Genomic DNA, 26302 nt, shown 5'->3' with positions numbered 1-26302 from the left:
CAGTAACAGTGACACGCGGTTAGCTTTGCGGCGAAACTTTTGTTTTGCAATTCAAATTGCGATATTATATTGCAAAAGTAAAGGAAATCATTGAAAAATGTCGACAGTAGCCAGTCCTTTGGCCGTTGGAGGCATTCGACAATCTGGAGCACCTGTAAGAACGCAGAATGGTATGTACGAATATCATCGCATTAATGATCTTCAATTCGTTTATTCGTTTTCATCGCGTATGAAAATACACGAGAATGTTTATTGTAATAATATTATTTACTTTTACGATAATAATGTCGCTTTCCAATTTTATTACAATTTTGTTGATGTAATTAAAAAAAGGTTGAAAGTAGTGAAACTTGTTTGTTCAGTGTCACAAAATTTCACGCATAAGAACGATACCTTTTATGAAAAGAAGTACAAGAAATCATTAGTGAAAGAATACCAGTTTCACTATTACTTCACCGTTATTCTATTCCATTCTGTTGTTTATCTTTTCTAGTCATGGCTGCGTGCGCAATTGCTAATATAGTAAAGAGTTCCTTGGGCCCTGTTGGTTTGGATAAAATGCTTGTTGATGATATTGGTGTATGTAATCAGTTTCATAAAATAAATCTTATAATTGAGTCTATAGTAATTGTATTATTTTTTATATATTTTTACGTTTCATTTAATTATCTAGGATGTTACTGTTACTAATGATGGAGCAACTATTTTACGTTTGCTAGAAGTTGAACATCCAGCTGCAAGAGTTTTAGTAGAATTAGCCCAATTACAGGATGAAGAAGTTGGAGATGGAACTACATCGGTTGTAAGTTTGTTCGTGCTACTTTTTACAAGGTTAAATGTGAAATTTTTTGATATACTATAAAATTATTTGAGATAATATTCAGGTCATAGTCGCAGCTGAATTACTAAAAAATGCAGATGAGCTGGTAAAACAAAAAATTCATCCAACTTCTGTAATTAGCGGTTACAGACTTGCTTGCAAGTAAGCACAAACATGAATAAATTATATTCTATATTTAAATATTAGAAATATTTATTTATTTATTTATTTATTTATTTCAGAGAAGCCTGCAAGTACATTCAAGAGCATTTAACAGTTGGTGTAGACGAGCTTGGAAGAGATTGTTTAGTTAATGTAGCAAAAACTTCCATGTCCAGTAAAATTATTGGAACGTATCCTTTCATTTAGTTGTACAAATCTATGGCGCTTCGCAGTCATTATACCATTATTATCCTTCATAAATTAATAGTGATGCAGATTTCTTTGGGAACATGGTCGTTGATGCTGCAAACGCAATAAAAGTGAACGATGGAAAGGGGGGATTTATGTACCCTGTAAAGGCAGTTAATGTTTTAAAGGCTCATGGTAAAAGCGTTAGGGAGTCTGTAATAGTGCAGGGTTATGCATTGAATTGTACTGTAGCTTCTCAAGCAATGACTAAGAGGGTGGTAAACGCGAAAATCGCGTGTTTGGATTTCTCTTTGCAAAAAACAAAAATGAAATTAGGTGTCGAAGTACTGATCACAGACCCTGAGAAATTGGAAGCAGTGCGACAACGTGAAGCAGATATCACAAAAGAACGGATTCAAAAAATCCTTACAGCCGGTGCAAATGTTATTCTTGTGTCTGGGGGAATTGATGATCTTTGTTTAAAGGTATATTTATGGAACTTGCATAAAAATTATGAAGACGATATCAATCAAATTTATACAGTTCTTTTTCTTTGCTTGTATTAGTATTTCATTGAAGCGAAAGCAATGGCAGTTCGGAGATGCAAGAAAGCGGATTTGAAGAGAATTGCAAAGGCTACCGGTGCGCAATTTCTTACTTCTCTGACTAACATGGAAGGGGAGGAAAATTTTGATTCTAGTCTTCTCGGAGAAGCTGCTGAAGTAGTACAAGAAATGATATGCGACGATGAGCTTATTCTTATTAAAGGGTTCGTTTCGAATACATGTCTTTTTTTTGAAAAGAAAAACAAAGTAGAATTAATATTGCAACATGTACTTGTATCATTTGCTACCAGACCGAAAGCAAGAACAGCAAGTTCTCTGATATTACGTGGACCAAACGACTACTACTGCGATGAGATGGAACGATCTGTGCATGATGCATTGTGCGCGGTAAAACGAGTTTTAGAAAGCAAATGTGTAGTTGCTGGCGGAGGTTGCGTTGAAGCAGCGCTTTCAATTTATTTGGAAAACTTTGCTACATCTTTAGTAAGTCGCATTTCTGGTATCGAGGCGTACCAGTAAATTACGTTTATACGTATACATTTATGCCTTTTTTTGTTTGTTTCAGAGTTCACGAGAGCAATTAGCTATTGCCGAGTTTGCAAGATCGTTGTTAGTTATACCGAAAACGTTGGCAGTTAATGCGGCACAGGATGCTACGGATCTTGTTGCTAAGCTACGTGCTTACCATAATTCAAGTCAAACAAAAGCAGATCTTGCAGATCTGAAATGGTAATTTTTTTTATTCTGGATTGATATTCTACTGACTATCACAACTTATGATCTAATGATACTGATCTGATAATACGGGTATTTTTTCACAGGGTTGGTTTGGATTTACTCGAAGGGACTATTAAAGATAACAAGAAAGCCGGCGTGCTAGAACCAGCAATCTCTAAAATAAAATCATTAAAATTCGCTACGGAAGCAGCGATAACTATACTTAGAATCGATGATATGATCAAACTAGATCCAGAACGTTCGAAGGATAAATCATATCGCGATGCAATGGAATCTGGTGAATTGGAAGAATAAAATTAAAGCGCATTTATCTATTTCTTTTTTCACACGGCTCGTTACGATTGAAAAATTAAATTATTCTTTGCTATATGTATACCATTTGCGCGATAAAAAGGTACATAACAATTTAATACGTTATGTTTGTATTACATTCGATGCTTCGTAAATGAATTTGTCGATAACAAATAAATAATGCTTTTACACAAAAAATTGCATATACTAGTTGATACTCCTAATGATAATACAACGATGTTCTAATATCTATCTAAAATATATTTACAAAAATAGCATTGTTTATAAATGATATTAATTTTTTTTTATTAGCTTTAATCTTTTTATTTTATTGTACCAGTACTTTTAAAGAAGCGTAGGAGGAGTTTCAAGGTATCGAATATAATGTATTCTTCATTATTTAAAGTGTAATTTTCAAAGATAACGTACAACAGTATCGAAATGAGGACATTTGTTGTTAACTTAAAATAACAATTTTAAATATATTTAATGATACGAATACACGCCTGTTATACAAAAACTTATTTTTATTATGTGCATGTGCACACGTGGACATAATTAACAAAAGGAAAATACTTAAAGTCAGTATCGATTTTTCTTTTTTTTAAATTAATTTCAGCTATTCTATATGTGTAACAGTTTATTAATGGAAAATAATGGATTAATATTTTTAAGTATTATGTGATATGTACTTTAGGGTTCCAATTTTAAAGAAAGTTCAGAAATTCTTCATTTCATTTTAAAAACAAATGTATATTGATTAGTGAATCATGATAATATTTACAATCGGGTATATTTCAAGTATATGTACGTGTAGTAGCAGTCGATTCTTTTCACGACATGCCTCTTAACAAGACATACGTGCATAACGATAGTTACGTTGCAGTTCACTGTGCATGTTTATTTACAATGTATTATGATTGCTTTTGAGAACTTTGACATGTCAGTTTGACAAAATATACTATATTTTTATTTTTAGTATGATTCAACACTTGTATCTCCCTCTCTCCCCCCCCCCCCCCCCTCCTCCCCGAATAAAACAGGTATACATATATAACAATAAATTATTGAACATTTTTTACGGTTGGATTAATTATATTACTAACCGTAACGCCATTTTCTTTGAGAAAATAGTGGGATCAAACAATTTTTGTCACATTACGCAATAAATTTCGTTCGGTGAAGTATGACAAAGAAATTCTATAATGAAAGATTGCGACAGAAAAATGTGACCATTAAATCAATGCTCTTTGGAATGTTGTCACAATGTAAATATAAATTACAGCGGATCATAAACTTGCAGTGATTTATACGAAAAAGCAACTATACAGGTTATGTCAAGTGTACACAAAAAATGTACTAGATAGATAAAAAATAACTTAATCACAATAATATTCCTAAAGTATGACTGCAATACATAAAAGCATTATCCATAAAACACTGTCTTGATTCTTCCATTAATAATTGTTTACAATAACAAATAATTGAAGAAATTATTGTAACGTATTGGCGAGCATGCGATCCTCGTTTAATTTGAAATGTTATACAATAGATTTAAACCATACGTAATCTCATTTTATGAAATTTTTAACGCAATCTTTTCGTTTCTTTTTATTTTTTTTTAATTAGACCTCACCGATTATCTTATTTTCGATTATTATTATTATTATTATAATATTTTTGGACCATCCTGCAGTACAGACTTAAGAGCTTGCTTGTAAATTGTAAGATATAAAATATATATTTACTACATATTAATATTATATACAAACCCTGTTCGGATAGATAATAAATTTAATGAAGACGATTGATCTTTTGCCGATGTAAAACATTATACACTTTTTAATGATAAATTTGCGTATCTTTAATTGAATTTCTCTCTTTTTTCTTTATCACAATAAAAATGCAGAAGGTCCAAAATAATTCTGCTCTGATTTATACAAAACGTATACATCCCTGAAACAGGAGCTTAAAACATGATTTACAAAATTCTTTTGCTTTACGGAGATACTTCAAGTTACAATAGCTTTTTATATATTATTTTACAATTTATCTTTCAAAAGAATTTAGATAAATCGCTCGTTTTTCTTGTAGTGTGGCTAAAAATAGCTACAATTTCCTTTGTCCGCCATTCGTTAACAGTAAATATAAGATAGAATTACCTAACAGCTTTATAATGCAGGGTTCTCGAATTTTGGTCCTTTGCTGACCGTAATGTCAGCATACGGGTATTCTTGGTTGAGTTCCAATACTTGGAACTTTTTTAGAACTAACAATGTATAGAATTTTTGTGCAACCTGAAACGAAATCGTGCTCAATGGTAATATATAAATTATGCATTTCTCGTTTAATTACAGCACATAGAATACAAACCTGTTTGCAGTTGTTTTTATACGCCATGTCGGATAGTGTTAATCTATCTTTGGTATCTAGTTTACTTTTAATGACATGATACATGTGCGATGCTCTCTTGTTAAGAACACGTTCTTCAAACTGTTCGTAAGTTTCATCTACTTGTTGTTCTTCTTGCTGTAAAAATAAAGAAACTAAGTAAATATATTACCAAGTATCGAGTAAATGGTATAAAAAAACTTTTGGCCAATCCAATGTAAAAGAAAAATATTTCATTTCTCATGCTGTTACGTTTTGTAATCCTACGTATACGTACAGGTCCCACGGATGGAGGAAATTCGTAATCTTCATGATTCCATGGTGTCGCAGGTCCTCTTTCTGATATAGCGGGCGTATGTGGTAGTGGAGGATGTTCATCGTATCCTACATAATGTCCTTGAGGTTGTGCCTGTCATACATACCAACATATGAATTAACATAACTTAATATTTTATTGAATTATTTGTGTTCAAAAAGTAAAACTAACCTGATCATAGCCCATATTTTCCATTTGTGGCATTTCAGTCACCGATGCAGCAACAACTTCTTGTTCCACAGGCGTCGGTGGAACAACCGGTTCTTCGGATGCAGCGACTACTTCGGTAGGAGGGATTTCAGGGATTTCAGAAGGAACCATAGGTGCTTCGGGAGGTGGGGGGATCATTTCCGCTTCTTCAACGGCAGGCACAACACCGCTGATGTCAGGTACAGATGGTTCGGTTGATAAAGATACTTCAGGTGGAGGTACTGGCGATTCTGCAGGTGGAAGACTTGGTTGGGGAACTATACTCGGGACTTCCACTGGTTCAGGGGCTACTTCTACTGGAGGAGGTGCTGGTGCTGGAGGTGCTGGCCTTACCTAAAAACAAAAATAGGATACGTTAGTGCATCGCTTTGCACTACAATTACACGAGGAATGTGTAATATACCTCTTCATCTACCGGTGCTTTTCGTTTGCGAGCCATACGTTTACTGATAATACTTTGTTCGAATGAGTCAGGTTCTGCAGGTTCTCTCATTTGTTCCAAGGACATTCCTTCTTCTTCACCCACCAAACGCCCGAAGTCCTCATGATCATAAGACTTGCTCGTCAGATGTCGTTGATAATTCTAATTTCAAAGAAAAGTAAAATATTCATTTTTCAACAAATGTTATCTTTTTTTAAAAATTGGTTATAAATAATGAGACTTTAATTTACCTTAAATAATACTCGTGCTGGTATTGGTCTCCCTGGCAAAGCAAACAATTTCTCAACACCACCAGTTTCTTTCCAGTGCATTAATCTCTTTGTGGGTGGTGCCAAATCCAATGTCGTAATAATATCACTGGTGTCTGATAATTGTGCTTTCATTTCCTCGCCGGAAATATTTTTTACTTCGTCTACGATAAGCTTACGCTTACGTTTCGCTTTTGTGAATCCTATTAACATGATTAAAATTAGATTATGCCAGTTAATATTATAACCGAAGGAGAATAATACTGTAATGTGACAAGCCTTTTAATGCTGATGTATCAACTGGTGCGAGTGCAAAACTCTCTTCTTCATCTTGCAACAGCGTAGTTTGATCCTGTAGAGGTGGTGCTTCTTCGATGGCTTCCATTGGACGCTCTTCAGGAATAGTTGGAGGAGCAGGAGTGAAACGGCGGCTCGCAACGCTTATTCTTCCCTCATTTTCTTCACCAGCTACAGCTGGAGACACTGGTCTGGATTCATCGGTGCTATACCGGGACATCAAATTTCACTTTTATATTATACTTTTCATTATTTCTTTAACGTTTGATTCTGCTTTGTCTGCTTGATGATTACCTCATTCCTCCCATAGGAGATGATGGACCACAAAAACGATCCCCCATCTCTTCTTCCGATTCATCATGCACGGAGGGTGGGGCCCCAGGAATTGCACCTGGTTCTTGTGTTTCTGTTACTGCACTAACTTCAGGTACAGGCACTTCATCCATTGGTGCTTCATCGAATAAACCACCCTCAAATAAGCCTCCAGCTAATAAGTAAATATGTTTTGGAATTGTTTATTAGTGTCTTCCACTATATTTTTATTTGTATTAATCTAGGTTACTTACATATAATATCTTGACCGAGGTGACCACCAAAACCATCATCTCTAATAGGCATATCTATATCCATAGGTTGTGTTGTTACCGATGGACCAGGTACTGGTTCTTTCTCCTTTTGCTCTAAAGTTGCTTCAATTCCTGGCCCATCACTGAATAACATGTGAGTCTAAAAAATAATGTAAACTTTATTCTTTACAAACAATTTAATATGCAAAGTGCTTAAGACAATACCTGGTCCAACGACGGTTCCACAGTACCAGCATGTCTAAGTAGTTCCGGAGGTTCTGCATCAAAACTCATGTCACCAAATCCTTGATCGTGTGTAACTAAAGCTAGATTACCGTAATCTTCTCTCATCGTGATTTCTTCTGCCCGTGATTGATTTAAGCTAAATTGCGCCTCAATATCGACATCTCTGGAATAAAACATTTATATTAGATGACTGGTTATATTTATACAACATATGCTACTTGCGTGATAAATATGCTTAGAGGTTTTAATTTTTTTTTTTTTTTGTATTTACTTTAATTCTGGCATTGCTGTATCAAAGTCATGAAATACTTCAGGTAATGTAATAGCTGTTACAGCAGCTTCTCTGTGCTCTTCCGGTAAATCGACCATGCCAGGCCTAAAGGCCATTTTTATTTTAACAAAGGCTTCATTACAGTCAGCTAAGAGGTATTTAGCTTTTCTCGAATATATACGTACTACGCCCAGCAATAAATGACCAGATGTTCTTAAAGCCATTTTTACCTATACACATATAAAATAAAATACAATCGTAGATAATGTTTCATTGAAAATTATTGGTAATTTCTTTTAAAAGTAAACTTTTTAAAGTACGTTAGGAGAATATTGTACTCTGAAAAATTGGTAGAAATAATTGAATTGAAATAATGGGATTTTTTCTAAATACCTTTGGTTGTAATATACCATCGACAGATTTTTCGATATTTGTTTCGAATACATGGGCCTTTGTCAATTTCTTATCCCAATGAGCGGCTAACCAAATACGCGCCAACGGCCCTTTCTTGGCCAACACAAAATGGGCGTAAAACATTTTTAATTCGTATTATATGCCCTTCTGTAAATGAATCAACGTGATATCAATGAAATTGGTAAAAAAGTGTTCGATACGATATGTTTGTAAACACAAAGCTAAACAGACAAGTTAACTCGTTAACGTGATTTTCCATTAGCAACATAAAATGATCACCTTATAATGAAAAAACAGGTCGACGTGTCAATTAATATATAAAGTTAGCATTTTTTAACATTCATAAACGTAGAAATCGAGTCGTGGGACTCGAATAAACGGCGATCAATTTAGTAAAATGTTCTCAATTTAGTAAAATGTCAACATCTTTACACAAGATGGCGTTTCTGTCCGTAATTTTGGCGGTTACGCGTAAGCTGTTGAACGAATATCGTATTTCACTAATATCCGCATAGGAGATACTACGATAATGCGTTATCGAGAAATATTAAACTGTTGTTTCCATATTTCATAAGAATAATCACATTTAATTGATATATTATCAAATTGTCGACACATACGGTACGTTTCTTTTCACCGCGTCTTCGCAACCATCTGCAACTTCACTGAACGTTCTAAAACTCCCTCCACTAATGGCGGGCAATTGTGTTCGTAAACTTAGCAAATTTAATGTTTCGTCTTTCTAACATACATCTATGCCCGCGTTTCAATGAATAATTTTCAGTTACTAAGTAGATACAAGCAAATACGTTTATTTGTCTCTTTTCATTAGTTGTATAATATTCCTATATAAACTAATACCGAATTTTTTTTATTCAGGTTGATTCCCGGTTTCTAAGTCCTAACCAATAGTGTTCATAGTTTTACACATTTTCATAGAAATGCATTTGCATCATACAATTTGTATATCACACGAGTTTGTCTAAATTACATTCCCATAAAAATTATGATAGAACTGTAACAATTAATGTTTAAGGAACGAGATTGTATATGCGTTGGTAATAAAAAAAAAAAATTATGTTTTAACTACGATTTACACGGTCGTTATACTAAATGTTTTGGATAGTGTAATAATAGTTTCTAATAATATATCTACATTATGAAATAAATCAATTTTCTTATGAAATCTGATAGTTAAATGATATTGTAATCCTCTTAAATCTTCTCATTATTCTTGAGAAGAGATCAAGGGTAGCGGTAACCCTTGCGATCCCGGTATCGATTGCAATCATAACCAAGTAATTGGTATGATAGAAGACGGACAACTATTTTCCTTGAAATCTTCGATTTATCTGAAATATATACCAAGTATTTCGTAATTTATGTAAAGTACGAAACGTCTATGACAATTGTAGCCTTCTAGAATGAGAAGTTAGATGTAATTTAAGTTATGATTTTAGGTATATATGTGTACTGAGATTTTAGTTCTTTTCCATTAAGAAGTTAATAAAATGGGAAAAATATATTCTCTTCTTACGCGACCAATCCGTACTTTTAACGTTGAAAATCGTGCAGCACGTGTTATTTCAAGAGAGAAACCGGTTCCAGCTCCTCTACATTCCTCTACACAACGACAAAAGGAGATGGTAGACAAATGTAAGTTTTAACATTCCGACTTGTATCGTTTGGAATTAAAAGTGCCATTGGAATTCATGATAAAAATTCGACTGCTTCCTTAACACTTCGAGTCCAAACTATATAAATTATGTTATTTTACATGTCTTACGATATAATGGCACTCAATATTTCTATTAATATATTATAATATTACTTCTATTTTAGTGTATCCAAATTTTATGGAGGATCAGTACAAAAAGGATCCAAAACTACTCGATCATTTGAAAAATGTCTACGTCGAGTCCCATCATCCAAAGGTTATATTTAATTTGAAAAGGATTATATTTAATTGCAGTCATTAAAGTAAGCTTATTTTAATTCATTATTAGGATAAACCAAAGGAAGAGATAACTTCATCTAGATCATTACCACAGAATAGAAGTCAGCTTGAATTAAATTATTATGATCATTATGGTACACCTGTGGTTGTAAGCGGTAAATGTTCTTTAAAGCAAGCAATTCAGTTCATAAGCCTGCATCAGCAAGATCCTGCAAATTATTCTGTTGAAAAAATATCTGAAGAATACCAGCTAGATAAACAATTAGTAGGTGAGTATAAAGTTGTACAAGTAAATTTTGCATTGGTTATTAAAGTAGACTTATATTTTTAAAAATATCCATAATGTTATATGATGCCTGGTAGAATTCGTTTATAAAAAGATATTTCATATTTATATTTATTTTATACATAGTTACAAAAACGACACATTGTTTTTTGGTAGTAAAGTGAATCTCTTTCCTAATTTCTTTTGTTCATGACATTACAGGGGTATCCTATAAATAGGGTTTTTCTTTGTTATATTTACTATTTGTTTCAGAAAATATTGTAACGAATTTTAAGGTCTTTCATTCTGTACATAAAGAACCGGTAAAATTGGGACAGAAAAAAAGGAATGATATTTTTCTGTAATGTATTTATTGAAAAACATGTAGATAGTATAAATAAATTATAATGTATCAAAGGTCCTAGTTACCAGAATTTAATTAACTCTCTTTGAATTTATCTTCTACCCAATATATTATTATATAAGAAGATTATAATTTTATACGTTTTAAAGGACATTTTATGCGGCTGTTGAATTAAAATTTCAATGTATTACCAATTTACCGACACATGCTAACGCTATCGATGAGGCATAGGATAGACCACTCATTCAATGCATTTTTGTGTTTCTGAAATTCAATTACATTTATTGAAACTTGTTAGAATGCTGTATACAATAAATACATTAAAAGAAGATAAAAACCTGTGACTCTTTTGCATGTGTAGTAATTCAGAACATGAGATTTAAAATCTTACAAGATTCATATACCACTTGATGGCAACTCTTTGCTTATTGATGACGGTCGATAACAGAGTCTCTTGATGCAAAAATCATTCCCTGTATTAAGGTTGTATCTAGATGACCAGATTAACTACTTCACTACTATAACATAATTTTCAAAAATGTCAATGTAACGCAATATTTATATATGTTACTATGATAAATGAAATTATCGAAATTTTTAATATTTGTCTTATAGTACATATGTTGCGAATATCACCATGATTATGAATATCTATATATTCCCAGACAACCAGCGATTGTAGCGCCAATAGCACCGGATGGAACTCTAAGCACTGTGCTAGCACGGTGCTGCCTCTCAGTTCTCGTAACAGCACAGGGCTAGCACTGGAGCGACACTGCGTGTCATGGCACTATCAAGGCACGGCGATATAGCACAGGGGCGACACAGCGTGCCAATGACACTATCAGCTCACCATAGTGACACGCGTGCCAGTGGCGTAGGCTAATATATACCAATGAAGAAGCTGTTTGCATAAAAATTATAAACGAATATTAAAAATGACTAAACTAAGCAATTTATTTATTTCTATTCGAAAATAGATACACTGACACGAAAGAAAGATAGAAAAACTTCTTTGTATTATTTTCTGTAAACTATAATTTAATACAGCGATTGTTTCAGAAAAGTCGTTAATTACTTTATCGTAAAAATACATTATTTTTTAAATATTTTTTTCAACTAATCGTTGAAAATTTATGCAATAGAGGGTATATTAAATACGGTGACAGCATGTTATTTAAGCAAATTTAATGATTTATACTTATGAAATAATGAACTGAGATATGGAAACAATCTATGTATAGTAAATAATTTAATGTATAGAATAAACTAAATATATTTATTTTACTAGTGTATTACAACTTTCAGATGAGAATACTGAACATAATATACAATACTTTTACTACTCTAATGTACAATACGTTTATAACTTTCTTTTGATACATATATTCTCGCGATAAATGGCTTGACGGTCTGTAGAAATTATAAAATATATATATAAAATATATTGAAATGAAGAAAATTCACTTCAATTCCTTCTTTCATTTCCATCCTGGTTTGCAATTATTCTTTCCAAGTCCCTGGTCTTTGACTTTGCCTTATGTGTTGTATGGTTCTCTCTTTGGTTCTTCCATTGCAGAAAGTGCTGGAAAAAAGGAGAAAATATTTTAATTCCAATGTCAGTAAAGAACAACTGGTGATATACATATTTTGCGACAAAATATGTGAAAAATGTGAAAGTATAATACTTCCTGTAAAGTGTAAGTAAGTCCTTCTTGTACATCTGGTTGCTCCTATGGTAAAGTCTTGTCTACGCATATATAGACCACGTTCTGAATGCCAGGAAGGCCTGTAAAAAATGAAAACAGCAACAAAAGCTGCTAAAAGGAAATTAATATTGAGGATATACGACAAACAATTATTATACTAGACATCACTCAATGGAAACCAGCTACAAATTATAGCGACTATTATGAAGAAAAAATATTGCTCAACTAATTTCACTGTGTAAAATAACAGCAACTATAAATCCTGATTCAGGGCAATGCTCTTCATCATCATCCGTCGATGATTCCTGAGGATTTTCGATGACTTGTAGAGGCATTCTATAACATTTTGCACGTACTTCTTGCGGCTGAATGAAGAATGTTTCAGTGCTAAGTGTACTGCATTTATAGATATCAAGCGCTGAAGACAATATACCAACGTTATAAAAGTCAGTGGTTTCCATAAATCTTTTTGCAACTAATGTGGCAGTATTATTATGATGGTAAATATCTTTTATGATACAGATACGACCATCATATAAAATGCAACAATTGTCGCGTGTACCTATACCTAACGATATATTAGCAAATTGTATTTTTTGGTACCGAAGACCGTGAGTACCATTACCAAATGGATGAGATACGTGAATGAATGAAGAATTAACATCCTGCTTGTGCCTTGTACCATGCTGTTCTTCTTCCATCTTTCTATTGAAAATTTGCTGCAGTGGCAAATGTGGCTTCCTGCAATACTTTTTAAAGAGGGACATATTGCTTTCATAGGGGAAAGCAGAAAAAGAATCTAAATTACCTAAGTGCCTTACATCATTGGATAAATGAAGTAGACCATGAATATTGTAACTATTGAAGAGACAGCCATAGTAAAGTTCACTTCTAATAACAAATCTTTGCAGAGCTAGTTCTGCATATTCTAATAAATTTTCTGATAATATGGGTGAAATTAAAATCCTCATAGAGGCATGAAGAAAAAGGAAATGTTTGTACAGATTATTGCTTAACAGGCCATGTGTAACAAATGGTCCTGTATATAGAAGAAATTGGCGGAATTCGGTAGCCTTAAATTTAGAAAATATTTCGATTTCCCTGGGACGTCTTGTAAAATCAGAGGGGCAGTATTTTTTTAATTTTATTAACCTACTGGATATTATCTGGATATCTTGACCGCATAATTTAGAAGAATGGGAATATTTTCCGTCTATCCAGGCAGATAATAATTTTTTCATTACTCCTAAGCATACGAGATGCATGTATTCAAATGGTACTTGTGATACCATTCCAAACGCTATCAAAGATAGTGGACTTCTACCTTCTTTATGATGGTCCTCATCAAGACATCTAACGTACATCTCATCATTTCTGAGAGAATGGTGTACACCAGTGAAAACATATCTACCTTTCTGACGTATACCACTTATTTTGCATTTGGAGCAAGGTCGGTAAGACGTATGTCCCCGATGATTTAAGATAAAAGCTCGAGCTGGTGCATCAGCTATAAAACACCTTACTGATAATGGAAATATTTTGCCCTGATAACTAACCCCTCCATTAAGTATGATTTCTTTAATATCGCACATAATTTTATCAAAAAAAGTAATAGGACTATAAGGTTTTTGGCTACCTCTTGTAAGAAATATCGGGTAACAGGGTGCACGGACGGTCAACGAGGGCCGTGTGCATTTCCCTGTGGCATCGCCCCACTCCGGGGCCTTGTCTAAACATATGAATGGGCCATGACGTTGAGGGTGTCCTCGAGGCTAGTACGAATGGCCTAAGAAGGCATTCTTGTATGAACCTTCGGGTGAATCAGAAATAAATACGCCCAGTAAACGTTGAGCAATCAAGTTTTGTACTTTATTCTCATCTACATGCTACACTCTATAAATGCCAACAATTATTGGCTTGCTATTGGGAATATTGGAAACCCTACACTGGATGGGCCAAAGATGGATACTGTTAGATTTATCTAACGTACATCCATCTGTATGAATATCTAATTTTAATTCTATAACATCATCTATGGATTTACACTGAAGCAGTTTTTGAATTTCTGCTTGTAAGCTGAAATGTATATATTCCCCTGGTGGAACCACTGACACAACACCACTATCACGTGGTGTATTGAGAAGTGTCCTAACATCTTTCGGTAAGTTGGAGAAACACGAATGAGAACGCAACAAGGATAATATATTATTTCCTTGCTTATGCGTTAAATTACTATCTATAAAACAGGACGCTAAACGGTCACGAAAGGACTGCTCCAAGGAATCAGTAGAATCAACAGAAGGAGATGAAAAAGTAGAAGGAGAAGAAGAAGAAGAAGAAGAAGAAGAAGAAGAAGAAGAAGCATTCCCCACATTCAAATATGAAAAACTACTACCTGCTGATGTGCTTGGCAAGTTTTGCATATCCGTATCAATGTTCGGGTTTTGTGCTACCATATTGTTTTTAATTTCATTCCGAATCCTACGTTTCTGTCTTGCTGATAATTTCTTCACAGGTTTCCGTGAGATTGATGTCTTTAAAATACGTCGTCGATCCATCCTCCTATAATTATAGTTAAATTATAAACTAGTAAAATAATATATATAAAATAAAATTATAAAATAATATACATATGTAACTAAAAGTAATAATAATTATAAATAGAATTATATTTCTTTTATAACTCCGGAACTTCTTCACCAACCAACTCTTACGACTGCTACACTCGTAATGGCATTGCATGAAATGCAACATGCAGGTAGAAGTCTGCGATGTTGCCATTTCTCTTACTACATGTTCAGACTGCGTCATGAAAAGGACTGTATATGTTATTTATAAAAGAGAAACATAATGTAAAATAATCTATACAATAATAAAGTATATCTAAAGTATATCAAGATACAATCTTTATGTGTATATTAATAAAATTATATAGAAATTAAAATTATATAGAAATTTTGATAGAACTTTTGCGACGTTGCCACTTTTCTATACAATTGCAATATGCGCATGCGTCAGTAAACCTAGCGGCAACTACCATTACAAACTGCAGCAATTCAAAGTTCGATATGCTTCTTACATATATCTCAAAAACTGCGAAATCTAAGAAAACAAAGATATATCGTTAAACAGGTCAAATGACCGCTCATGATAGGTACGACAGACTACACATTTCTTCCAGGAAAGAAAGAATAAAGAAGAAGCGAATCCTGGAAAATGTATTGTACGTATATAGCATATATAGAGGAAAAATTGTTCAGTTTAAAGGTGATCCAAGTACAATTTATGTAGGAAATTGTAATCGAAATGTAGAAAATAATCATTTGACCGGTCGTAGTAGGTTTAATGTCAAAAGTACAATATTTTCGTTTGATTTTGTGATAATCCCGCGTACGGAATTGGAATTGCATTTAAATTATAAATACTCTGTAAATTTAATTTCTATGAATTTAAATCGTAAGGAAAAGGGATAATTTAATGTGTGAGACAGAAGAATAGAGAGAGAGAGAGAGAGAGAGAGAGAGAGAGAGAGAGAGAGATTCTTATACATTTTTATCTCCGTTATTGTTAGAGATAGCTGGAGTTGAAGCGTCCCAGAGTGCCGCCTGGTTTTCGTCGCCTTCGAGCCAAGCTGAAGAAAAGGGAAAACGATAAATTAGACCCTTCTCTGCTGCGCTCCATTATGGAATGACAGCTATTCTTTCGAGGAATCACTGAGACAACCTACAAGCCTATTGTAAATTTAATACTTGTATCTTTTAGTAATAAACTAACGCATTTGCTTACATTTTCAAAAACGACTTACTCGCCTTTCAATGACTGCTCTTGAGGATCTCCTTGGATTTCTCTTTTAAGGCCTCCTTATTTATATATGTCTCCTTCGCATAAACATACCTCGCTTGAAGCGTAGGACCCTTCAAAAAACACAATCTGTGGCGCAGATTGATATAGTGACAATTGAGATATTCCTTAGCAATCTTTTCCGGGGCATCAGGGATAGGTTGCCCTAAAATGTAGAGGGAGGTGAATAAACAAAAACCTTACGCGAAATGCCTTACGCGATCGAGAGGAACGCGATCACTAATAAGTTCAAATTTGGAAATCAGTAAAGCAGCATGGATCGAAGAAAACGTATAGTTGCAAAACCGACGCGCTATCTTACAACGGATTCAGAGGACGAGGTACCAAGGAAAAAAAGAACAAGAAACATAGAAGTTGATATTGAAAGTGATATTAATATATTACAGCAAATACAATTTTCAAGAAATACAAATACACAATTACCGCACACACATCGTACCACACAAATGTACACACCGACATACGCAACGGTTTCAAATACACAAATTCATACACCAACAAACGCACCAGTTTATAAAAAATGCCAATCCACACAAACATATACAGACACATCCATACAAATAGACACATCCATACAAATAGACACATCCACACAAACAGACACATCCGCACAAACAGACACATTCGCACAAACAGACACATCCGCACCCGCTATGATGACAATATTACAAGAAATTCTTAACAATCAACGGAACATGAGCATGCAAATGCAGTAAGTATACAATATATATATTATAAATTTATAAATTTCCAAATTTGTTGTACCATTTTATAGCATTTTTCTATAAATGTTTGTAGGAGTTTAACGGAATCTAATAATTACTTGCTACATACAAGGGATGTAGAAGTGTTAGGAATAGAAAAACCTTCATGGATTCCGCTCCAAAACGTCGAAGAGTTATTGCACTTCGACAATGCTGATGAACAGATGTTTGCAGATTTTGTAAGTAAAAACATAGGAAGAATAGTTATTTATTGTTATGAAATACTATTACATACATTTAATATGCATATTTATGTTTGCATAGGTCACGTATCTCCAACAGTTAGGCGGCTTCAGCGCAAAAGAGTTTATAGCCGTAGCGTTTAAAGAAACGCTAAACGACATAGTTTCGCCGTATCTCTCCTGGTACGGCAAGGAAAGAGGTAAAACAGCATTAGCTGATAGGCGTTTCACTTTCGCAATATACAGTACGTATTACTTTTCCTTCGTATTCATATACCTATTGTTTCCATGTTTTATTGCAAGTAATGCATGTTCACTACTTTTTACTTTCAGAAGCTGCATGTTTAAGCAGGGGTTTTGAAAAGCCTACCAGGAGAGAATTTCAGGAGTATGCGCGGCAATCTCTGCGAGCATCTAAAAAAAGACATAGGAAGGCGGCAGAAAGGGATAGGGCAACCACTGTCCACTTTTGGAATAGAGAGGAAGGAGACGACGAAGAATTTTAAAAGGTACATTTTATTTCTAAACGAAAATATACTATCAATAGCGTACAATTTTTTTAAATAACATCATATTTCACTGTTTTGTAGGAATGGAAGAATAATCCAAAGCGTTCATCCTAACGGATCTTTCCGGGATGCTACCCCTATATAACTGCCGGGTAGCGAATACCTCCTTACCGAAGAATAAGCAGCAAAACAATCGGCTCGTGGTTGCTTCAATTTTTAATATATAAGATTGTACAAATGTAAAATAGTCAGTATTAAATTAAGTATTAAACTAAACATTAACCCATTTTTATTTCATAAGTAATTATTATTTTATAATTTTATCTTATAACTAATATTTTATCTTATAAGTATATATAATAGTTTATCTTATAAATAATATTTTATCTTATTAATAATATTTTATTTTATAAGTAATTTTATTCTACAAGTAATATTTTTATTTTATGAGTAGTTGAAATAAATGTATATACATGGCTTTCTCAATAATCATAAATATTGGAAAACAACTATAAAAATGTCTATTAATATGCATATGTTGAACACCTACTGACATCTAACGGTTTCAATTTGTATGAAAACACAGGTTCCCCGTTAGCAAATGTGACCCTACGCCACTGTTGAGTAGATTCATGAATGAAACGATGACACGCGTGTCACGCTGGTGCTGGCGCAGTGTCATTCGCACGCGTGCTACGCTGGTGACTAGAACGTGCTGCCACTGCGTGCCGGCATTTGAACTAACAAGTGCGGACGTAGATGACTACGGATCTGCTGACACTCCTCGGAAGTGTCGCTACAGTGCCGGTATGGTGTCGCCACCATCTTATCTTGTGTTGTCTGGGTTAATTTTGTATTGTGTAATAAACGTTATACGACTGTAGAAATATGATCGTGTCAAGAGAAAAGCACGATCAGACGTACGTACGTAGATGTATAAGTATTAATGGCTCGATGTTGAGAGATATAATCGATTTAAAATCAGCGTGAGCGAACCGAAAGTAAATCAATAAACATGGATCGTATTTTACAGTGGTTCTTAATTTGTAGCTTGCGAGTCCTTGGAAGATCACAACGTCCTCGCACGTGCAAGTGAATGACTGAAAGAAAATATAATATAATATAATATTTGCTAGGTAATATTGATACGTATTTAACGTTGCGGTTAAACGCAACACTAAATATATACATATATCGCAAGCCAAACAGACGTATCACAAGAGAAAAATAAATGGTGATATAGATCACACGCGTATCGAAAACGTGTCATATTTGAATTGCATTCGGCCGCTGCGACAAATATAAAAAATTTATTGTAACACTTCGCACAAGCAAAGAGTTTACCAGTGAAAATTTCGTAACCATTCTTTGTATTAAATCTCAAGACGAATCGTTGAAATGTACATATATAAATATTGAAAGTGTTAATAAGTACTTACAAGCGCTTGTGAGATAAAATGTTTTAACTATATAACAGATATATCCGATATAACAGAGCTTCCAAGTGAATTTAAGGTAGATAATAAGAGCTCACTAATGAATTACGATTAAGGAATAATATTCAATCGTATACAATTAATATCGTTATGATTATTAGTATAGTATAGTATCGTAGTATTACTGCGATTATTTTACTATTCAAGTAAAATATATTTAATATACAAGAGTATAGCTGTATTTATTTATTCTGACTAAACCTCTTTTCTCTAAAAATGTAAAAACTGTTGATTTGAAATTTCAATTCTGAGCTAGAAAAAAAGATGAAGAACCCCTGTTCCGGAATTCTCGAGTCCTGTGACAAAAAATGCATTCAATCGGTATCGCTGGAACCTGTACTGAGCATTTCACTGCAACACACAGCCATCACGCGGCAGTCGAATGAAAGCTATTCGCGAATATGCACCAACTCTAGTAGTTACGTTCACATAAATTTCGTTCTAAGCAACATTACTTTAATTATTGTGCTACCAAACACTTGACTACTTTCATCCCCAAGTGGTATCTCTAACGGGCATAGTGCGCATCGTGTTCATTGGTAGTGTCAAAAGACAAGTAAGTTAAGCTTAGAAAATATTCGATCGATACACGTTGTGCCATGGATTTATTGAACTTTGTTCAGATTAATAAAATAATTAACAATGATCGTGTAGGTTTCTTCACGGCCACAGTGTTTATTGTCCATTTCAAGTATAATGATAAGAAAATTATTATAAAATCACGTAATAGATTTCGAAAATACATAGAATGAACGGTACCAAATCAATTTTTTCTATTTCTTGTATAAAATCAAAATCTGTTTATGTAAACTTTTTATTTTACGGACTTTACGGACACCATATCACGTTTGTAATCAACATGAAAAAGAAAATTATACGACTTATTTACCTATGTATAATTTAGTTTGCTAATCTTGTAACGCAAACAATGTACTGTCTTACAGTTTACAGTTCGAATAATTCCTTAATCCAACAATTTATTACCAAGTAAAATAAAATGATACAAAATTCTATTGTTTTTAAAATTGTATCGAAATTAAATAATCGATTATTTGTAGTTATAATATAATAAATTTTATTCAATGATTCGTTTATTTAATAAATTTTTACTAGGTATTACTACTACTAAGTTACATCAAATTAATTAATATTATGCTAAATAAAATAACCAATAATATAAACAGTATATAACAGTGGAAACATATGTTATTTTATGTATTTTTTTAAAGATAGTTTAAAGCATTCTCCATCTCGTTCCATTTTGTTTAAATTTCTCAAAAGCAATATCTGGACTCTATTTTAAAAAATCATATGAAAATTGTATTTATAGCTGTTTTAACTGCTATCACTACTTGAAGAAAGAGCATAGAGATATGTTCATCTTCGTGTTTTATGTAAAAATACTTACGATGGAATTCGACCGTCTTGTTTTGCATCGTAAAAGAGAAAAAACTAATAGCGATAAGATTGAACTAAATCGGAATATGTCTTCTTCATTCGAAATTACAGAGATTAATCAAAGTGGACTTAAACAACGCACATAAATAATCCACAAATGTAAACAACAATGACATTAAATGTTCTAATGTTATCTACTTACTGTCTATGTATAATTATCCAATTGATCCAAAAATAAAACGATATATTGACGTATCTGAGAAAGTTCAATTCGATTTACATTTTTCGTGGTTAGTAGATCCTTCAAAACAAAATAAGACTTAAAATTATTTATTTGGACGCAAATTTTCAAAACAACAACAATTCTATAATTTCCAAAACAATAATTATAATTTTTTCTAAAATGTACCTCATATATAGAGAGTGACAAAATGAATTCATACTATCTAGGATAGATATTACTCGTTACTTAATGAAGAAAATTTTAAACACAGTTTGAAAAATTAATATTTTCAAAGTTGTAAACAATTTTTCGTTACGGTTAAAATATCAAATCATCATCAATAAAAAAAAATGTTTGTCCTCTACACATATCTGTATCTTTTAACTTTTAGTATAATTTGTATTTTAATTTAATTTCATTATTTGTTGCTCCGCTGAAGGTTAATAATTTCCCTATTCTCTCTCTCTCTCTCTCTCTCTCTTATATACAAACTACTTTTTATATAGAGAAAAATAAGATTTTCCTCTTTTTGACAAATTCAATGTAATTTGCTTCTCACGAGAGAAGAACCTCAAATGACCAATTTTGATCTTAACAATTTTCTTTAAGACGATATGGTGTGCAGGTTTCTAATAACATATACATTGCATATACATATAACATAGTTACTTAATCAGTTTTAAAGAATTTGTTAAAGTTACATTAGCAAATTGTCAACGACAATATATTTTACATGGATTGCTCTATTCATCACAATGATTTTTTAGTAATTTTCTTCTGATAATATGCTCAGTCGCAATTGTTACATAAATATAAAGTATAATAAGATTTTTTTTTAAGAACAATTTCAACGTAGTTTACATGTTCGCACCTATTTTTTAATTAAAGATGAATAATGTCCGTAATAGGTGTGGTTAAAAATGGAGATAGGAAAATTAAAATTGGTTTATAGCGTTGACCAGACAGTATTTAATCTTTTACGCGGGGAACGAACGCTGAATGTCTTGACCTTTATAAAGGATTTGATTGCATTAAATTGTATATACTTACACACTAGCAATTTTAAATTAAATTTTTTTTTCGAAGAAAGTTACCTCATTAAAATCACAAAAAATATTGCATCGAACAAAGAAGAATCGATCGTAAGGTTTGTGGAAAATTACTTAAATTTTATCAACGTGATTTAAAAAAAAAAACAGTGCTACAAAGATTGGTTCAGACGTATGCGTAAAAGTGTATGGATTATTACGAAGAATATTTTAAAAAACAATAAAACCATTTTCTTATAATAAATATTTGTTTTTATTTGTTATTCCGGATGCATAAGTAGCAACTCTACACCAGTCAGTCAAGTACACCAGATTCCAAATAACTTAATAAGTACAGACCTTCAAAGTTAGTATTCTTCATCACTTTTTACAAAGAGGTTTTATAATTATATATATTAAAAATCACAATATATTAAAAATCATTTTATTAATTGACACATTACTGCATAGAACTATTAAAAAATAATACAGGACATTAAAGACATAAGAAGAATTTCATAAACACCGAAGTTATTTATCTGACGGCAAATAATAGCTTTAAAGTTGAGTAGAGGGGAAGTGTAAGTGAATAAAGAAATAGTTAGCAAAGGTGTGGAATAAGGATGGAACACAAAAAGAAGAAAAAAAGAATAGTGAGGAAGGTGTTAAGGGAGTGAAGAAAAGAAAAGGAGGGAAAACAAGATTTTAAAATAAATTTAACACTTATCTTTAAATTATTGTATGCTTTACAAATTAAATCTGTAATGTATATTAAATAATCACTTATAAGTTCTTCGTGCTGTAATAAATCTTGTAAACTCGGATATAGAAGTTGTTCGGTTCGTAATTTTTATAAAAATTGTTCATCACCATCATCATAAACTGCACAAATATTGCAAATATTCTCAACAGCTGCAAAATCATAATTCAATTCGTAAAGTGAAGCATGTTGGAGAGTTCGTCTTTTTTTATTTCAGAACCTATATTTTTTGAAATAGTAATTGTTTGATTATTTGTACAAAATGAAAAGATGGTGGACAATTACACGAAAAAAAAAAATGCAAATGCTGTTAAGTAACGCATAGCACATGCTGACGGATAATTAATAAGAGCTATGCACAATATGAGATTAAAATCGGCATGAACTTATGAATTGATCAAATATTCATATTTATTGATGATTATACATAACTACTGTAATTTAAAGTACTATTAATGTTTCTCAAACGTCTATTCACGACCAGAAAAAACGATGTAAACAAAACGTTTCTTTATGATACTCCAGTTTATAATAAATGATGTTTGGAAGATATGTTTTAAACACCACTATGGAAATCTTATTCATTGTACACAGATATCTTTACAATGTCCATAATTGTACTCCCACAATCTTTTTATCTATCCCATCTAAAAGATCAATAAAGGATTTTTCCTAGTTTTCCTTTACTTCCATTCTCTGTTAATAATCTCCTGTACTACCGTTCTGTTTGCTTTTCTATAATGTTGTTTTCCCCTTCTTTTTTTCTTTCACTCAGTTAGCATCTTCCTCACTTCTCCTTTCTTTATTTTTCAACCCTTCCTTCATCTCTTCATCCACCTGTTTTCTCCTTTCTCCCTCTTTACTTTATATCACTTTTAATTTTTTTCTTATCTTCACCTCTTCCTCTCTTCAACAACATCACCTATGGGTAATCCATTTTATTGACTCTTTCTTTATCCTAGCTTTTTAGCAGATTATAAATTACCATAAAAAAATAAATAAATACAAACAACAATTTTATATGTTTCGCCAGTACTTCTAACTCTTTTTAACTTCATTGTTACTGGATTAAAATTTAATTAAAATTATAGGACTGAAGACTCGTATAGCAAAATGTTGTCTAAAACGAAAGCATCGACGAATAAATCAACCCAAGATGAAGTTCGTTCTGAGTCAAAAAATACTACAATAATTACGAATTTAGCGCATACCACAATCTCTTCTGAGTGTAGCGAAACGAGTAAAAGTTGCGAAATGAAAATAGAACGGAAAGATTTGAAAGAGACTGAGAAGCAGAAGGAAATACAATTGCAAGATGAAAGTCTGACGGACTCGAAACGAGAATATTCTAGGTCTAAACTCGTAGAGTCCGAAAATATTGAAATAAAAGTGGAGAACATTCAAACGGAAGATAGAAGATCAATTACACTCGATGAAACTCTTACACCGCAGCGCAAAATGTTTCCTATTACCGGCTTTGTAAGTTTATTAACTTTAGTTAATTTCATTACTTTCTTCTCCGCAATGTACAACGACGGTGTTGTATGACAATGTATCATTTAAAATGTATATTTGTAACACTGAACAAAAGCGTATTTTGATACGCGCACAAAATAAAAGTATTCAAACACTTTATAAATTTAGAACAGGAAACTAAGTAATCAATTTTTGTACAACGTTATAGTACTTGCATAAATTGTATGTTATTTGTTTCACATCATTTGTACATTTCAAATTTCACTCTTCGTTTTGTCTTTTAAAAATAATGGTACGTAAAAATGAATGAACAATTTTATATTTTAGTAGCTTATTGTATAATCATGGAAAGTAGAATCAAAAATTAAATGTTGTCGGAATATTTTCATGATCGATTCTCGACATATATATGTATATTTCATTTTATTATGTTATATCTCTTGCATTTTGTATTTATTACATTTATCACATTTTTCCTAATCATTTTCATACAATATATAAATCGTACAAATAATAAATAAATTCGAAACAGTAAACAACCATAATTAATATGAAATAAATTATAATTTAGTGCACTCAAAATCCTACAAATGTTGCTGTTCCTCGAAAATATTCTCCTCTGCCTACGCCGCTTTTAGGCGAGCGTCCAATTGTATTAGCAACACACCTTGTGCCTTCGTTGCCGATTAGCTTATTTGAGGTACTTGTAGAAGCAATCGAAGTTGCTATCGAAAAACCGGTGGTACTGCTTCATGAACCCAGAAACAATAGACCAGTTGCAAAAGAAGTTACGGATATTGGTATGCTATTATATATTACTGTACAATTTATAATATAATAATGATTTGATATTTTATGTATTATATGTTTTATATATTGTTGACGACAGTGAAAAAAGTTTTCATATAACTGAATCTTATAGTACACATATATGTAAAGATAATTTATAAATAAATTGTTATAACAACGTGAATGAATATTTTTCAGCTATTTTACCAGCAAGTAACGATTGGAAAGATGGTGAACTTTTACCTGCAAGCTTTTGTTTTGAACACAATCTTAATAAAAACAATTCACCATGTGTTTATGCTGATGTCATCATAGCTGCAGACTGTGCATCGCACATAGAAGTAGATATAAATTCCAATTATATAAGTAATAGATGAAAATGTAAATACTGTTAATTTGTGGACATTTTTATAGGGTATCACGGATCTCCGTGGTCGTAGATGTTCCCTTCCAGATCGAAAGAAAAAAGTTGGAGTTGCAGCACTTTTATTCAATTATTTATATATGAAAGGAGAAGGTCCAGCCTTTTTTGGTAACACTCTTGGTTCGTACATTACTGGTAAAATTTTGTTCGCTGTTTCCAGTGAATACTGTACACATTGACTTATAATATATAACTTTCAGATACTGATACACACGTAGCCTCTTTACAAATGGTTGCAGGAAAACAAGCAGAAATGGCTATTATAGAGTCCCCCATTATCGCATGTCATAAAAATATATTACCAGGAATTAATGCACTTCAAGTATTAACAAGTTTAGGGCCTTTACCACCTTATCGTATCATGGTGAAAAAAACACTTCCAGGTATATACAAATCTTTAGAAATAAATAAATACAAAACGTTGCGTTATATACATATTTCTGCTTTCATTTTTTATGCTAATAATTATACCTTATTTTCATTATATTTACAGATATTCTTAAAAGAAAAATCGCAGCTTATTTGTTAAACATAGGCCAAGACGCAGAATGGAGAGAGAAGCTCGCACCTTATGGTGTTACTGGTTTTACGAGAAATTCCGAAACATTCTACGAGCTTGACGATATAAAAAATGTAGCTACGAGCGCACCATACTACTAACATACTTACTTTTATTCAAATATTCATGTTATTATTAGTTCATTTTTGCTCTTCTATTTTTACTGCTCACATATTAAAAGTTTACTAAATATAATATTGAATCATGATTTTTCATATACAAAGTCTTTGACTATATCTGAAAGCAGTGCAAGCATTCATGTGCAATCACATATAATAAGATTTCGTCAAAAGTTACATAGTCTTGTGAACTTTTATCGTTATATTTTCTTGAAAACAAAACTTCAACAACGCAATTTTCAATAATCAGTC

The 26302-nt window shown here is 32.5% G+C and overlaps 5 protein-coding genes across 5 annotated transcripts; 3 read left to right on the top strand and 2 right to left on the bottom strand.

Annotated features, from left to right (window-relative positions):
• The first annotated feature begins 26 nt into the window (after window positions 1-26).
• Window positions 27-2964, top strand: Cct1 (chaperonin containing TCP1 subunit 1). The gene is made up of 10 exons (XM_076909921.1): window positions 27-170; window positions 494-579; window positions 674-802; window positions 885-982; window positions 1063-1173; window positions 1251-1656; window positions 1738-1940; window positions 2028-2220; window positions 2303-2466; window positions 2559-2964. Exons 1-10 carry the CDS (start codon window positions 98-100, stop codon window positions 2767-2769), a joined length of 1674 nt encoding a protein of 557 aa, XP_076766036.1. The 5' UTR covers window positions 27-97; the 3' UTR covers window positions 2770-2964.
• Window positions 2965-4389: 1425 nt separating this feature from the next.
• Vtd (RAD21 cohesin complex component verthandi) lies at window positions 4390-8838 on the bottom strand. The gene is made up of 13 exons (XM_076909673.1): window positions 8447-8838; window positions 8147-8314; window positions 7754-7983; window positions 7462-7645; window positions 7237-7396; window positions 6965-7157; window positions 6653-6876; window positions 6356-6576; window positions 6087-6266; window positions 5645-6016; window positions 5435-5566; window positions 5140-5295; window positions 4390-5063 (listed from the first exon to the last, which is right to left on the bottom strand). The coding sequence occupies exons 2-13, from the start codon at window positions 8288-8290 to the stop codon at window positions 4938-4940; spliced, it is 2322 nt and encodes a 773-aa protein (XP_076765788.1). The 5' UTR covers window positions 8291-8314; window positions 8447-8838; the 3' UTR covers window positions 4390-4937.
• A 554-nt stretch (window positions 8839-9392) lies between these two features.
• Window positions 9393-10814, top strand: LOC143433259 (NADH dehydrogenase [ubiquinone] 1 alpha subcomplex assembly factor 4). Its single transcript, XM_076910546.1, has 6 exons — window positions 9393-9418; window positions 9628-9823; window positions 10010-10101; window positions 10174-10393; window positions 10663-10750; window positions 10808-10814. The coding sequence occupies exons 2-6, from the start codon at window positions 9679-9681 to the stop codon at window positions 10812-10814; spliced, it is 552 nt and encodes a 183-aa protein (XP_076766661.1). The 5' UTR covers window positions 9393-9418; window positions 9628-9678.
• A 1442-nt stretch (window positions 10815-12256) lies between these two features.
• On the bottom strand, window positions 12257-15473 carry LOC143433258 (uncharacterized). Its single transcript, XM_076910545.1, has 8 exons — window positions 15444-15473; window positions 15331-15345; window positions 15167-15264; window positions 14835-15024; window positions 14353-14732; window positions 12689-14100; window positions 12642-12644; window positions 12257-12573 (listed from the first exon to the last, which is right to left on the bottom strand). The coding sequence occupies exons 1-8, from the start codon at window positions 15471-15473 to the stop codon at window positions 12257-12259; spliced, it is 2445 nt and encodes an 814-aa protein (XP_076766660.1).
• A 4156-nt stretch (window positions 15474-19629) lies between these two features.
• LOC143432733 (uncharacterized) lies at window positions 19630-26085 on the top strand. Its single transcript, XM_076909595.1, has 7 exons — window positions 19630-19830; window positions 23775-24162; window positions 24731-24959; window positions 25147-25289; window positions 25363-25492; window positions 25573-25755; window positions 25866-26085. The coding sequence occupies exons 2-7, from the start codon at window positions 23797-23799 to the stop codon at window positions 26030-26032; spliced, it is 1218 nt and encodes a 405-aa protein (XP_076765710.1). The 5' UTR covers window positions 19630-19830; window positions 23775-23796; the 3' UTR covers window positions 26033-26085.
• Window positions 26086-26302: the final 217 nt, after the last annotated feature.

The sequence above is a fragment of the Xylocopa sonorina genome, chromosome 2 (genome assembly GCF_050948175.1).
Source record: "Xylocopa sonorina isolate GNS202 chromosome 2, iyXylSono1_principal, whole genome shotgun sequence".
Taxonomy (NCBI): Eukaryota; Metazoa; Arthropoda; class Insecta; order Hymenoptera; family Apidae; genus Xylocopa; species Xylocopa sonorina.
This window is presented reverse-complemented; position numbering and strand designations above follow the sequence as displayed.